The sequence below is a fragment of the Desarmillaria tabescens genome (genome assembly GCF_030435595.1).
Source record: "Desarmillaria tabescens strain CCBAS 213 chromosome Unknown EV420scaffold_8, whole genome shotgun sequence".
Lineage (NCBI taxonomy): Eukaryota > Fungi > Basidiomycota > Agaricomycetes > Agaricales > Physalacriaceae > Desarmillaria > Desarmillaria tabescens.
In genome coordinates this window covers 703,561-719,314 of record NW_026848307.1, presented here as the reverse complement: position 1 = coordinate 719,314, position 15,754 = coordinate 703,561, and the positions used below count along the sequence as shown (strand labels likewise).

The following is a 15,754-nucleotide window of genomic DNA, read 5'->3' as shown; positions in this document are numbered from 1 at the left end:
AGGGCACATCGACACCGGGCCGAACTTTGCCGCAGTCGCGATCGTGGGATCACGTGCCATCGTTGATGTATGAGAATCTTAGTCAACAATCAACAACACGCTTCTTTCTTTGGAACCACCACGGTGCAGCCACTTTCGCGTTTCCAAAAGTTCGTGCCGCTCTCCTTTTCCCAGTTCCACAAGTTCTGACCTGAAATGTCGGCAGATACGTCTCGGGCGCGACGTTTGCGATATCATTTCCGGTGGATTTTTCTTGTGGCTCCTAAGCAATAACCCAGGCTGTGAGTCTGTTTATGATATTCTGATGAAATGTGTTGACAGGAGGTATGGTCTTTGAAAGAGACTACCTGTCTAGCTGCCATTATTGCCGTGAAACGTTGTCAACCTTTACCTGCAAACGCTAAATTATGGCCCCTGCTGCAAAGTCTGGTGGAAAGTCAAAGGCAGGCGGAGGTGGAGCTCCAGGAGGGCCCAATCAGCCGAAGAATGTACAGACAAGGAGTCAGAAAGCTGGGTTGCAGGTATATATCTCCTCTTGGTGACCTTGTTATGACGTCGCTCATGTCTATACTAGTTCCCAGTAGGTCGGATTCACCGTTACCTAAAACAACGTACACAGCACAATGTCCGTATCGGTGCCAAGGCTGCGGTTTACACTTCTGCCATCTTGGAGTACCTCACTGCTGAAGTTCTAGAACTCGCAGGTACGAGTCTAATTTTTGACGTCTTTTTTCAATATAGATGAAACATTAATTCATCTAGGTAATGCATCAAAAGATTTGCGCGTGAAGCGAATTACACCTCGTCATTTACAGCTTGCTATTCGTGGTGATGAGGAGTTGGATACGCTTGTGAGGGCTACTATTGCTGGAGGAGGAGTTCTGCCGTTCATTCACAAGAGCCTCACTTCAAATCCAAAGGCTATTAAGAAGGGTACGGAGCCGCCACCTGCTGCCTAGGACTGGACTTCAATTTTTAGCTATTCGATTCGTATCGTATGCGTGTTGTGTTGCCGTAGCCCTAGTATTTAGTATGTAGTTTGTGTACTCATTTATATATGCTTTTATGTATGTAGCATTAACACAATCTGGTTTGCGATATGGTATGGTTTACCTGAGCCTCGGAGCCTTGACGAGGACTAATTTAGCGCCATTAAGTCAGATCTTGCGCTGCGTCGGTGGTGGCGTTCCGCGATGGATTGAATATGTCAAAGATATTAATCACCGGGTAGTAGTCAATTCGTTTTGAAGGGCGAAGAAAGGATGCCGAACGTAGAGAAAATTTCGATGCGAGTAAAGAAGATGGCAACGAACAAAGCATTCAAATACAATTTTGACGTAGAATTGGTGTTTTTTTAAAGTTCTCCAATACGATAGCCTGATGTGGTGCAGCAGCACTCCGCTCTACAAGAAAATTAAGATCTCCGTCGGCCATAAGAATGAGTGGTTGATAACAGGAACTGGCGTACGCAGCACGTTGATACCAAGAGAAGTTATTCGGGATATTCAGCAAAAACGTTTAGAACGCTGCTACTTGGACGGTGCCTCACGGCGTGATATGTGCACTGGAGTATATTCGGACGCACAACAAAAAGGATCATGAGGAGCCAGTCGGGCTTCGGGCTAAGCGAAAAATGGTTAACGTTGAATATCGCGAAGAGAATGAGTAAAAATAGTCCGTGAAAACCAAACGTTCAAGGTCACGCAGCTGCCATCTACAAGAAAGAGAAGAGCTACGACGTTCTTTCTGTTATTGCTCGGATACTGGTACACAGATGGCTGATAAGTACCTCTCACGGTTCGGTCCCGGGGTGGGTATATGGTCGTTAAGCCGCCTCAAATAAACATCCAGAAGCCGAGCATAATATAGTGCAGCGCGTCAGCCGAAGTAGTGTACCTTACTGGATAGGGTCAGCGGTTATCCCGGACAAGGTGCGCAGATTTGAGGGATGAAACCGAAACGTTCGGTATTTCACGAACAGGGCCGCAATCGAATAGAACCCCGGATAGAAGATGGAAATTTTTCTTCCTTCGCGATCCCCAGAGTAAGTCATAGTGTTCCCAGTTCAAGACAGAAACAAGTACTCGACAAGGAAAATCGATATTGATGAAAGCATATGATGCGTCTGGCGGTATTAGCAACGCTGACGTTATGCGACGTCTGGACTTCGCGATGGACTGATTGTACAGAAAAGATACAACCTGCCAGCCGAAAAAGTGGATGCTTTGAATGATTGCGGCCCCCGCCACTGTCGTGGAAAATGCAGCCAGAGTGATTCTATAAAGCAATACCCTTATGAAATTTCAAGTAGTTCCCTGTTGATTTTTATCGACATTAAAAGCGAAGAGAAGGAGAAAATTGAGGGCGTTCGGGAAAGAAGAACTTTGTGCCCTGTGAAGGTACACAAGTGAGCCGGTTGTCAAGCAGGCACATGCACGTGTCTGGTTCAAAGCTCTTTCTGTTGGACTGCCACCACTTGCCTTCTTCGTCATCGTCCTCAGCGTCGACGACGCTCCCTCCAACAATGGCGCCATCGTCAAGCCTCAAAATTCCTACGATGGACGCTGCTGCAGGTCCTTCACGCCAGCAATACCCCGCCGGTAGCTCCCGTCCTGTGTCGGTAAATGTTCAATCTTCAGCTTCGGCAGCGGCACCTTCGTCAGCGGCCAGAAAACAGCGAGCGTCACACTCTGTCGTCTCCTCTTCTGCACAGAACCACCAGTCATCGTCGTCGAGCAGCCACCATCTCAATGGCGGTCATGCTCAGGACGACGGCCAACCTCCTTACACGGATGTTTATTCTCATCCGGCAGCAGTGGCATATGCAGCAGCACATCCACGGCGGACGATTCCAAAGTTTGGCCCGTACCTGCTCTTGCAGACTCTTGGCGAGGGCGAATTCGGTAAAGTCAAACTTGGCCTTCACAGCCAGTGGGGAGAGGAAGTAGCTGTAAAGCTCATTAGACGCGGAAATGTTGACACCACTGTTCGCATGTCCAAGGTAGAACGTGAAATAGAGGTTCTAAGGGTAAGTCTATGCATTTCTTTCTCTTTTCTTCTTCCTTTTCGGCCACTCATCAGTCTCTCCTAGACCCTCAAGCACCCCAACATCGTGCGCCTGTACGATGTTATCGAAACTGACAAATACATCGGTATCATTATTGAATATGCTTCCGGGGGTGAACTCTTCGACCACATCCTTGCCCACCGCTACCTGCGTGAAAGAGACGCCGCCAAACTCTTTTCCCAACTCATATCCGGCGTCTGGTACATCCATCAGAAAAAAATCGTTCATAGAGATCTCAAACTCGAGAATCTTCTACTCGACAGGCATCGCAATGTGATCATCACCGACTTTGGTTTTGCAAACCGCTTTGAGCATCGCTCAGATGATCTCATGCAGACGTCCTGCGGGTCCCCTTGCTATGCCGCTCCTGAACTGGTCATTAGTGAGGGGCTCTATGTCGGTAGCGCCGTAGACATCTGGAGCTGTGGCGTTATTCTCTATGCAATGCTTGCTGGTTATCTCCCTTTCGACGATGACCCCGCGAATCCCGATGGCGACAATATCAATCTTTTGTATAAATATATCGTTAACACTCCCTTATCTTTTCCCGATTATGTCTCCCAGGAAGCTCGCGGCCTTCTCTCCCTCATGCTAGTGCCAGATCCCGCTTACCGCGCTAGTCTCGATCAAGTTATGGCTCACCCGTGGCTCGCTGTATACAACAGTACACCGACCGATCCGACTCTACCTGTTCCCCGTGCGTTTGGCCGAACCGTAGAAGAATTGGAGCGCGCGGCGATGGAGCAACATCACCAAAAACGACTGGCTTACCAACGGCAGATGAAAGCCGCTGCAGTCGCCTCCGGATCGGGCTCACCTGATAGGATAGGCAGAAGTCACAGTCATCGTCCCACAGGCTATGAAACCGGAAGCACCTCCGCGTCAGCGAGCAAACCCTCCCGGAGTCACTCGATCCAGCCTGGTCTCGTCTATGAGACGTCTGTGGATCAGGGTGCTGGATACTCGGGCCCGTCATCACCACCGACGTCGGCGCCTGTCCCAGGAAGCGGCGGACGTTATGAGGGCATGGATAGTGAAGATCCGTTTGCTGCCCCCAGCGGCGTGGTTTCACCCGAAGTTACCAGCAAGCCCGGCGGAAGAAAAGGCGCCGCGAGGCCTCACACTGTTCAAGTTGAGTATGACGGCCCCCGAGATCGGTCCTCAAGGAAGGAGAAGGGCAAAGAGCCTCAAGACGATGGTCCTCGGGAACGTGACAGGGAGAGGAAGCAGAGAGAGCGTTCGACTTCCCGTGGCCATACTCAAATGCAGCCTTCCTCGTTCAACGGTCAGACTTCAGAGAAACGGCGACCTTCTCAGAGTAGCGGAGCGAAGCCCTTGCCTCCATCACCTCCTGCTCCCGCGCCTGTTACTCCTCGTCGTGAACGTACAGGTAGCAAGGCCGTGCCAGTACAGAACAGTGAGCCGGAACGTCCTAATATCACTGTGGCCAGTCCTCCTGATACACCTCTTGCCTTTGCTTCTCCGGAAGGTGGTGCTGATGATCAAGATGAAGAATCTTCTTCAAGAGGAAGCGGCAAGCGCAGGCGCGGTGTGTCGACAGTCGGTGGTTTAGCAAAGATATTCAGCAACGACCACACTGTCAATGGAGTATCTGCCTCCAATGCCTCCAATACCTCCGGCTCGTTACTCACTCCCGCCCCCAGCGAAAAGGAAAAGGACAATGTTTCTCACGTCGCCGCGACGGATAAGAAGAGCCGGAGGAGCTCTCTCACTGTCATCATTAACCGGACGATAAAGAGCCGCAAAGGCAAAATAGCAGCGACGCCAGTCTCTGCTGTGGACGATGCTCAGAACGAGAAGAGTGCTGTATCAACTCCTCAGGTTTCTGCTGCCAATGTTCCCGTGCCTGCTACTCAGGAGTTCAGCGAGGTGACGTCTAGACCAACTAACGATGTGTACGACGCGCCTGGTCCTGATAGAGACTCTGGTATGCCGGCCTCGACGAGTAAGGCTAGGAAGGTCATGCACTGGTTCAGGAGCAAGAGTAAAGGGCGCGACCCAGTGGAGGAGGAGGAAGAAGAAAAGCCAGTAGCGCCGGATAATGTTCGAAAGAATGAGTCAAGAAACAGGTCGTCGAATGCAGTCAACCAGACGCTATCATCCCCCCGCGCGGCGTCGGTTCAAGTGACGCTTACTGCCCCTTCGAGGACTCCTTCCGGTCATCAGGCGCCGATACATTCCCAACGAACGCCTTCTTCAGCGACAGATGCGTCCTTGACGACGCCGAGCCTAGTGACCCGCATCAGGAACTCTGTGACTGTTGGCGGTGGCGGCGGAGGAAGTGGTTCACATTCGAAGAATGTTGCAGGTGCCCTTCGTATTCATCATGGCGCAGTCGATCAGGATATGGTGACGACGCAACCTCCACCTGAGGTGATAAAACATATGAAGGAGGTTTTGATAGGGATGGGGATAGAAGTTCAGGTGGAGAGCGAGTATAAGTATCGCTGTATCAGGGCGAAACGAAAAAAGGTTCCAGGGGTGCCGGGTGTGATTGCCAACGTTGGTGCCAGTCCTAGCGGTGGCGGGTTAGCTGCTGTTTCAGTGATGGGCAGCGCGGCGTCGAATGGAGTAGGGATCTTTATTGCTTTGAGGCAGGCTGTTTACTGATTGTTTTGTCGTCTTGGATAGGTTGATAGGCGCGGTTTACCTGTACCCTCACATGCATCATTCTCCGGAGGAATGTTACGTGGCCTCTTGATGCGTCGACAGTCATCACATGTTTCTCAATCTGGAAATATGTCGGTCTCCTTTGAAGAAGAGCCAAGCGTGATGGTTCTAGAGCCTGGTGCGATACTGGACCCGGTGTATGGTGATCCTACTGAGGATGTTGGAGACGAAGTTCGGTTCTCGGTGGAACTCACTAGGATGGATCGCCTCAATGACACGTACAGTCTCGACATTCGACGTCTGAAGGGCAACTTGCGAAGCTACAAGTTTCTGTATGATACTATTAGACAGTGAGTGCTTTTCGCGGCTCTTTTTATATCATTCACTGACCTGGAGGACTTAACAGACGCGCGGATTTGCAGCGGTAGACTCTTTTCAACAGTACATTCCTTTTTTTATCACTCAAAAAACCTCCATGCTGTACTACCTCGTCAGTCTCTCCTTTAGTTTCCGATTCTCTCCTGTGTTCTCGATTATACTTACAGTCATACCCTAATACATCTCTATGTTTCATCTCATTCTGGGCTTCCTCTCGTTTCTACAATGTCAAATGACATTTGTGCCATAATAGTTTCTCCTCAATTCTGCTTTCACTTGTGTTATCCTTGTTTAAACATCCATATTTTTCATTGTTGGTATCAGTACACATACGATATTTATTCATTCAGTTGTCCCTCACTATCAAGTGCCGAGTTTTCAATCACTTATCTGACTCGTCATGTCAGACGTCAGAGATAGATGCCATGTACTCCCGATACAATATATTGGTTGCATGAGGAACCAACTACCGCGGTTAGCGATGAATTATACATAACATCATCGTATTCACCTGGATGATTTTATCTAAAGACCAAGAACAGGTAAATTGGAAGAAATCGAACTAGAAAGATATTGATGATCCATTTGTTTGCTGCAACCCAAAGACCGCCAACTGGAAGTCCTCGAAAGTACACAGCAAAGAAAAGGGGATCCCCCGACGACACAAGCCAGTACTGCAGTAGCAAGGTCATCGCGCCTCCTTGTTGCAAGCAGAGCACAGAGGACAAGGGCGGCAAAAATTAGATAACCAATACGGGAGGCGGTGCCTCCGTAATAGTGGTTAAACTATTAAGAACAGATACTACACTTGATCTAAGCCAAAAGGCCAGAGTGGTAAGGAATCTGGATGTCGGGATGCCCTTTTTGTACCGCGGAATTTTGAGTGCACAGACCATGTCTGGATTGGGGAAAGTCGGACTTCGGGCCGCTCCCAGCTAGACTCACCCTGATTCACCTTCCGGGTTCGCTTTACGCTTCCTTATCCTTACTACGCTCATAACGGGCTACTGAAGGGAATTATTTCATACTTATTTACCTGTGTTTCATCAACAGAGGTGTCCAAGCCATCCGGTCTTCAAGTTTTCGACTCCTTGAGGATCGACCACTGCATAGCGAACATAATTTTGTGTTGACGCTCTCTTGCGAAATGTCAGCTTTGACTGACTAATCACAATATCTGTCAAATCTCTAGTACAGACTGTATTCTATAGGAAAAATTCCCCATTTCATTAGTGTTGTTTGTAAACCCTAAGTGTTGCGATGACTACTATACATAAGAGATGATACAACAATCCTGCATAATACAGTCTCAGGCAAATAAAAATGCCACCTCACGCCCTTATAAACCCGACTTCTTTCCAATATCTTACCCAGCCCTCCACTTCTTCTGACCCAATCGACTTGACGTTGAACATCGTGGAGCTGCATTTTTTGGCCTTCGAAGTGGAAAACCTGGGCAGTCCACCACTTTCCTGGTCATCAACACTACTGTCGTCCCCCTGTATCATCTCACGAAAGAAGGCCAACAGTTTCAGAGCAGGCTATGTAAAGATTTCCATTCAGACACGACACGATGGACAGCATAGAAAGGCGCACAATACGTTGTATGTCCTCCGAAGAAGCCGTTTGCGACCTGCTCTCAAGGATCTCGAACCACTCTGAGGCAGGCTTCACTGAAATATCTTCTTTCAAAGCATGTCGTACTTGTGTAACGATAGATGCCCATGGCACCGGCTTTGGGTGAACAAGATTGATCACAGGCTCCGCTTCCGAACTGAACACTATATCCAGAATTATCTGCGCTACTGATTGCACAGTCATCCACGATACAACCTAGTTAGAACGTCAATATCCAGCACCCTTCTCCATAGGTGGAACTTACCCCAGAGAACGATGGTAGTGCATTGATCGCTATACTAGACTTAACGAGAATTGGGAACCATTCGGTAGTCGACCATGCGCCCACATGTGAACCACCACATAGTTGGCCGAGCCGAAGGCTCGTCCCTCGAAGACCGCTTCGACTAAGCAGCTGTTTGTGCAGGGTGAGCAAACGCCGCCAATGACACAGTGATTTTACATACTTGTTCGGCGACATATTTACCCTCACCGTATCCCCTTCCGACAGCTACCTTCCAGTTGTCAATCGTAGATTCAGGGACGACGCCAGCGTTTCCCGTCCAGGATTGCACGGAGGTTATTGAAGAAACGAAGACAAATCGAGTAGCCGTTGAACGTTTACTGTCAAGAGCGAAGTTGATGAGGTTCTGAGTGGCCTCGATGTTTGGCTCGAAAGACGATAGTTTCAAATTGAAGTCGACTCTCCACGCTGCGTGAATAATAACATTGACTGAGATAAGCATCTATATGGGCATATCAGTGAAGCATCTAGCTCAGTCGTGTGGCCCAGGGCTTACACTCCGGAAAAGATGATCTTCCAAGCCAAATCTTTCTTCCGTCATATTACCCTCGATTAGAAAGACCTTCGGTGAATCCAGTAAAGTTATATCAAGTCCCCGCGTCTTGAACATGCTCTGTTGTCGTTGTTTCAACGTTGTCTGGCTTGACGGTCGGTTTAGGCAATATATCGCTTTAACACTAGAAGAAGATATGAGCCTAGCCAGAACATGCGTCCCAAGTGAACCGGTGGATCCTGTCAGCAAGATCACAGAGGTGTCCAGAACATGATCTTCCTCTTCCGAGCCCATGGATATTGCACTATCGACGGGAGATGCCCTAGCAGCTGAGAATCCACTATATCGGTTAATCATGGATTCCAAAGCGTTTTCAGAGGCATGCGATACTGGAATCGAACCCTTGACGAGTGCATCAAAGGACGCGGAAAGTTGTCGGACGGAAGGGTATTTATATATGCAGTCCAACGTAAAGCGTTCCGCCTCCTGGCGAACAGCAATGATGGGTGAAGCACGCATTGCAGAGGTAATGTGATGCCGCAGGATAGAAGCGCTGAGACTGGGAAGAAGATGTGACCATGGGGTTAGCCGGAAAGAATACCTACATACCTATCGAATCCTTGCTGGAAGAAATCGACATCTGGTAAAATCGGAGACCCCATAACCTCAGTAGCTTGATCCAATATCCAGGCATAGACTTTGGAAGAGGACCAGTCTGATGGTAGTTTCACTGACGATGAGAGGCCAACGTCGGATTTGATACTCGAATATCTGGCCCAACGTAAGATTGAGATGTAAGACGGCTGAAGTAGAGACTTACAAGTCGGAGATCTCTTTGCCGAAGGCCTCCAGGGATAATTTCCTGTGAATAGATCCTTTCGAAGACTTAGGAAGGGGTTTCGTTAGTGGCGTAACTATGATCATATCCCTGTAAATTTTGCTGAAGGTCGGAGCTTGATGATTTGCTTCTTCTACTACCGGCCTAAAAAATAAATATAAATCAGGGCCATGTCAGAAGCTAGAAGCATGGACCATCACCAAATGGCATCTATGAACGCGTCAGCCCCTTCGTCGGGTACTGCGTTCTTCGGGTGTACAATGATTCCAACCTGAGGTTGTTCACGACCAAACATCACCGACCCCACGACCAATGGACTGGAGTTGATTATGTCTTCCATTGGCCCCGGGATAGCCTTCTCGCCAGATGAAAGAACAATAACGTCATCCATCCTTGCAGCTCTAGAGCAAGAACGTCAGAACAGAACACCAACTTAGAGCTGTAACACCCACATCTTCCACAGGTTTTTGGTAGGGTGCTTCTGAAATAAGTCCGCCGTCGCATAACCAAGACCGTCGGGCAAGTTGTGCACTGAAACGTGATGCTTTTCTGTATTCTGATGATATCAATGAATCATTGATTTTGGTATCACGGGAAATACCAAATCCCACCATAAAATGTGCCTCAAATAGACCATCACCGTGTGGTATCATCTGAATAGTTGCCCGGGAGTCGAACCGTATCCATGACCATTCGCCGGCCTTAACATCAGCAGCTAGCGGAATAGTGTGCGCTGGCGCTCCGAACTCAGTGGCCCCATACACTGACGATAGAGTCACGCCGCTTGCATGAAGCTTGTTGCCAACCTTGGCGGATAACGTTCCGCCCGAGTACCACTGAAGATATATTTATTGCATCGTCTCGTACATTGTGAAAGCCGAACGCACCACAATTTGCAATTCGCGAAGAACATCAACTGCAGCCGGGATGGAAGCCCATACTTCGATGATTGCAGGGATGGCGACCAGAGAGTTGGACCGCGTAAGGGTGATGTGCTCCAGAACACTTCCGGGGGAAGGCGTGAAGGGTTGGGAGGCGGGGGTTTTACACAGGGGTGGATAAACGGCGACAGTCCGTAAGCCAACCAGCGGTGTCAAGATCTGGAAGTATATTCCAAGCGTGTGGAAGGATGGTAACATGAAACCACCAATCCGAAGACTGGGTTGATGGATCAAGTCGCGTATAGACTCTGTTTCGGAATGCTCAATGAAAGGAACAGCCGCAAAAGAAGATGACATACGGAATGAGCACCAATGCAAGATAGATGTCTGGGTTTGCGGAATGGTCTTGGGGAGTCCTGTGCTACCGGAGGAATGCAGGTAGAAGGCAACATCAGTCAACAGGAATCGTGTAGGAGACACGTAGGGCGTAAAAGGATCCTCCCGCGTTTCCAAACCTAGTTTTGGGAAGATGCTATCGAGAGACGGCAATCCAAAGACCGAGAGGTTGACCAACGATTCCAATTCGAGCTCGAGCTGAATTTCCTGGACAAGCGCTTTGAATGACGATGACGCCATGAGATGGCGACTGCCGACATCCTGTAGAAGTTTGGCTGTGGCGGCAGCAGAATTTCTTGGTGACAGAAGGTAGGGCTAGAGGCCATGTCAAAAACTGGTCTAGGTTTAAGAAGCGCACAACTTACTGTATGACCTGCTTTCATCAACCCGAAGAATAGAGCGTAATATAAGATTGTATCCGTCAGCGCAAGAACTCCCACGGGTGTTGTTCGAGGGATATGGTCCACAGCATGAGCAACTCGATGAACAGCGCGACAGAACTCTAAATGGGAAATTTCACGTAGGACTTCCGCGTCATGCTCGGCGTATACAAACAACGGATGAGAGGGATTGTGGTAGAGATGGAAATCAGGAAGTTCGTGGAGCAGGAGGGACCCGTCTAGAGGAGGATATGCGAGAACTAAAGGGGCTGGATGGGTCTCCATGGTCCTGCAACTAGAACTCCATGTGGCCAGTTTTTGTAGTCTGGATATTTTGTAGAAGAAATTCGTACCGCCATATCAGTGTTTGATGCGAAGAAGTACCCCGATTTGACCGTGTTTTAGTTTCAATCTCTCCACTTCTCGGTGTCTTTCCGTTCAATTGTCGCGGGATCATTCGCGGTCACGAGGCCCGAGGTATGTAAAAAGAACGTTCGATTTGTGCTTGCATTTTTAAAACCCCGAACACATGTAAACCGAACCTTGGCACAATATTCTAGTGCCTTTGTGTACCGCGCGCGCAGAGGAAAAGACACAATGCCTGATTTTGATGCTGGTTCGGGTGAAATGATGATTTGTTGATATGAGCATGAGCATCAGTTTCTGCGCGGGAAGTTTGTGATGGTCCAAAATGATCTCGGCCATGACTAGAGCACACGCCGAGCGGCCTCCCACAATATCGCTCGGTCACTTGATTGGTAGCGTTAGACATTGTCGAGGTATGATGTGGATGGAAATGTTAAAGACGAAGCCTTGCACATGCGAGTGCAGAAAACAGCCTTGACGTGAGTAAAATTTGCTTGATGATGATATACATAATACTCGAAATATCTTTTGGGAGAAAGGTGGACCCTCGGGATTTGTCCCGAAAGATCATCGCAGCATCAATAGCCACAAGCACAACTGGGGACTCTTATTCACCATACACTTCCGTACAATGTGCATCATCACCCGTTGGGAGACCAGGTTACATGATGCAGCCCACATCGCTTTCGGGTTTGCCTGAGTTCCTTATTGCTTTGAATCCGCGATCGGGGAAAACGGAGGATTTTGTAAAACCGCAGAAGTTACCGAATGCGAAAACGGGATTCTTGTCATGTAAGGAGGAGTCGCAGTGATCTTGATTTGTATCCGTAAGGTCCCTTGACCCCAGCGTGCGTGATATTTGAGGGTGTACACACGGCATCACAGGAACAGAAATGCGGAATGGCCTCAATTGAGGTGTTGTCTGTTTTGATCACCTGAGGGTCGCCTTCAAGCATGTTGAATACGTTTTCAGCTGATATTGGCATTAAAAGGTGCACCTACCGTTTCCCGTGTGCACTTTGGTTATACTTGGGAAATGCTTCCTCTTGGCGGCCCGAGATCATCGTCAGAGCTGATTCTTAGTCGAACAACACCTGCGGCATACCACGAAAGGAATGTGTAATTGAGAATACCTTCTGTCTGCCTTAGAACGATACAGACGCCCAAACTTGAAATGCCCAGAGATCATAGAGTCAGAGCCGCAGGATATGCATCATTTAGATCCGAAATTGACGTGGAACAAGGTTCCGCAATGATATTTTCTCCTAGACTGTCAAATCGTACTCCCTTGATCCTTCAACTTGAACAATAGAAGACTCCTAGGACTGGGTCGGTCGAAGACACCGAGCCTCACGCAGAAACTGAAAGCCGGAGAGTTCGAAGACTGTAATAAATAGTAGTAGCCTTCCGAAATGTGGGGTAGGACAATTAAATGCTTATCTTCCGTCATAGCTAGAGATTCCGATTACCGCATGAGGACATCGGGGAGAAGCATCTTGAAAACAGATGACCTTGATAGACAGGCAACTCAGTGCTTCGTGTTCGACAGTGGGTGACACCGGCGGCCGTTTCATGACTGATCTTGAGTGTGAACCTTGAGGTCATCTTTACTTGCGGCATCAGTGGAACAATGTCAGCAGAAGAAATCTGATACAGTACGACGCAAAATGAGAGTAATGATAACCTAGTCTTCTTTCATCATGATTATAGCGGGTCCATGCCTGGCAGCCAAACTGCGTGCGAGCGGAGTAGATCCCCGTGTAGATCAGTAAGGGCGAAAAATCCAGTGTCATCTAGCGTAATAAAGTTATGAAGGCACACAGAGTGCGTCGGCCGGACTGAAAAGCGCAAACGACTCCACGTGGGGGCGGCTGTCAAATGCCGACTGGAAGTTGCCGATAAGTTCCAGTTAGAACATTCAACTCACATTAATGGTCGCAAGAAATATTTAAGCCCATTTCGGTCGCCTGTAAAATTATTATCGTCCCACGAAACAGACATACAACAAATATAAATTAAACGTAGTACATCTGACCCCCTACATGCTGTTGTCACCGTAGCCAGTTTTATTTACAGATGCACACGATGTCCGCCGTATTTTGCTTCATCGTTATTATGACCATGAGCTCCAATTTCCAAGTCGTCACCAGCTGCCCGCTTCAGATCCTATTATATTATCAGATGGTAATAGAAAGCAAACAAGTAAATATTCACCGATACCACGATCATTTCGTGAGAATCATCGTCGTGAACTTCGGTGGTCCTGGTGACATGCACTGCCTGAGATCGTGTGCCAATAGAATGGGTTTGACTTTTTGCCCCCTCGTCCCAGAACGGGTTCGAAGTGTGAGGACCGGCGGATCCGGACGAACTAGTGTAAGCACCAGTGTGCACAGATCCAAAAATGAGCGCCCTGGAATTCAAGGTAGCAACCAGAGCGTTAGAGTATCTGTGAAGACAAACTATCAGTAGTTATGGGTAGACGAATGGAGCCGCGACGAACAATTTTCCCAGAACGAGGAAACTAGCGGAATATGACGATTAGACGATTCATTCGTAGAGGTAACAGAAACTACTCACCCAATGAAATGTATGTTGTACTCGGATTGAGTTAACCACAGAATCAGCTCTACTACAGCCGCAGCAGAAGTAAGCAGGCCAGTTTCTACTGTGAAACGGATGATTTTCGTGACAGCGCTTGTCGTCTGACTGAAGTTGGACCGCGAATTTGCACGATACAACTACTCGTCGGCTTTAGTAACAGGAAGTAGAAGAAGACTCGATTAGATCACACACCACAAAGACAATCGTTGATGTAATCATCACATCACAGGCAGCACTTCCGGCAAGCCATGTCTGGAGTCAAGTCAGAGAAACGCATAAGTCAAAATCAGGACGAATACGCACGCTGACTTCAGGGGATAATCCTATGAGCTTTTCTACACCAAGCCCTTGAACCGATACCTGTTTGGATTGAGCCACTGCAGATATACATACGAAGGCCGCGTACAGCTATACCGAAATACCAAGCGAAAACACATTGGACAATAGCAACCTGGAAGAAATTCAAAAATGAGAATGATTCAGAGTGAACGCATTCATGTACTCACCACTTCAATAAGTAACGAGATCCAGATATTTTTTGTCAGATTATATATTCTCCAGACATAGAAAGTCTGAACCATAGCCGAAACTGTTGAGATACCATGAGTCTACCAGGAACGCAATCGGATCGAGCGAAAACTGACTCGTTCCATTCAGCGATGGAAGTGGTTCCCAAGACCAATCGATGAGCAGAATAGAGTCGACGTCACCCCACCCCGGACCATACTGATCCCATGCAGCAATGGTTGAAAAGATGGTGAATATGAGCTCAAGGAGGAATATAAACCAGACTGCGTCCTTATTAGAATGGATAGCAGAAGCGCAGCCGTAGGACCAACCATATAGCCTCATCTTCCAGTCGTCTTTAGAGTTGAAATGGATGTAATAGATATCTATAAGATCTGTCAGGACCATTTCGGCAAACATCTGTCAAGCTGATACGTACACATTTGCACAGTAAGAACACCAAAGAGGCCATACCCCCACATATAACCCAGGACCTAGAAAACCTTTGAGAGTCTGACGCATCCTGGGCCATAACCGGCATACCAAAGGGCCGGTGCTGCGTAAATCCATCAGTGTCCTTTCGACAAGACTTTACCAAGAGATCGAGAACTCACAGGAGGGGAACGTTGACACCGGGAATCTGTACGGGAGCCATGGTATGTCTTGAGGGTCGATGCGACTTACTTGCACTCTCAGACCTTTATGCGATTCACCGCGCTCCTCTCGGCGGCTTTACATTGGAACAAAACCCACAAGTGTATCAGAATTTGATTACTGATACAATCATTCACTACACCGCGACGTCCTGAGGTTTCATTGGTAGGTGCCGTGAGTTCCTGTAAGATACGATCAATGGGTTACATCAGAACCGTCGATCCAGGAAGACTGGGTCTTTATCACAGAATTGCAGAAGGACAGAGCCACTTCATTGCCAAGATGCCGCATTCGGAGGATTGTCCCAGCTGTATTGTTGCGGTACACCAGCGGAATTCAGATAACCTCCTCAGAATACATTGTTCCTGATCCCATTCATTCCTCCGGCTTCTGGGGCAGTCGACTAGACGTTCTAGGCATCCACGCCGTCTTGATGAACATTTACAGCTCTGTGATCGCTGGTTGAGACAAGCTGCAATGTGGTTGCAAATGATGCGGCGGCACTTACACTTGAAGTTGTCACTGTACATAATCTCCCATGACCAGGATGCTCAACATATACCGGTCTGCCCGACTTTGAAAGGTGACATTGGCAGTCAGCTTCTTTTTGATCATCCAGTCGTTGGCATCACCATCAC

General features: G+C 48.3%; 4 protein-coding genes across 4 annotated transcripts; 2 read left to right on the top strand and 2 right to left on the bottom strand.

Moving 5' to 3' along the window:
- Positions 1-71: 71 nt before the first annotated feature.
- EV420DRAFT_1304107 (histone 2A) lies at positions 72-1,148 on the top strand. Its single transcript, XM_060468445.1, has 4 exons — positions 72-149; positions 206-521; positions 575-704; positions 763-1,148. Exons 2-4 carry the CDS (start codon positions 408-410, stop codon positions 957-959), a joined length of 441 nt encoding a protein of 146 aa, XP_060334535.1. The 5' UTR covers positions 72-149; positions 206-407; the 3' UTR covers positions 960-1,148.
- A 1,293-nt stretch (positions 1,149-2,441) lies between these two features.
- Positions 2,442-6,587, top strand: EV420DRAFT_1522633 (CAMK/CAMKL/Kin4 protein kinase). The gene is made up of 4 exons (XM_060472261.1): positions 2,442-3,028; positions 3,092-5,659; positions 5,720-6,048; positions 6,105-6,587. Exons 1-4 carry the CDS (start codon positions 2,525-2,527, stop codon positions 6,124-6,126), a joined length of 3,423 nt encoding a protein of 1,140 aa, XP_060334534.1. The 5' UTR covers positions 2,442-2,524; the 3' UTR covers positions 6,127-6,587.
- A 639-nt stretch (positions 6,588-7,226) lies between these two features.
- On the bottom strand, positions 7,227-11,384 carry EV420DRAFT_1153347 (putative aminoadipate reductase). The gene is made up of 13 exons (XM_060466109.1): positions 10,971-11,384; positions 10,569-10,920; positions 10,216-10,517; positions 9,940-10,164; positions 9,781-9,884; positions 9,529-9,729; positions 9,311-9,472; positions 9,100-9,261; positions 8,494-9,049; positions 8,161-8,439; positions 7,959-8,108; positions 7,673-7,909; positions 7,227-7,617 (listed from the first exon to the last, which is right to left on the bottom strand). Exons 1-13 carry the CDS (start codon positions 11,268-11,270, stop codon positions 7,408-7,410), a joined length of 3,240 nt encoding a protein of 1,079 aa, XP_060334533.1. The 5' UTR covers positions 11,271-11,384; the 3' UTR covers positions 7,227-7,407.
- A 2,009-nt stretch (positions 11,385-13,393) lies between these two features.
- Positions 13,394-15,333, bottom strand: EV420DRAFT_1153076 (uncharacterized protein). Its single transcript, XM_060466108.1, has 13 exons — positions 15,077-15,333; positions 15,006-15,018; positions 14,902-14,956; positions 14,795-14,848; positions 14,600-14,746; positions 14,462-14,544; positions 14,362-14,406; positions 14,259-14,315; positions 14,148-14,207; positions 13,932-14,092; positions 13,855-13,875; positions 13,566-13,800; positions 13,394-13,517 (listed from the first exon to the last, which is right to left on the bottom strand). The coding sequence occupies exons 1-13, from the start codon at positions 15,115-15,117 to the stop codon at positions 13,422-13,424; spliced, it is 1,068 nt and encodes a 355-aa protein (XP_060334532.1). The 5' UTR covers positions 15,118-15,333; the 3' UTR covers positions 13,394-13,421.
- Positions 15,334-15,754: the final 421 nt, after the last annotated feature.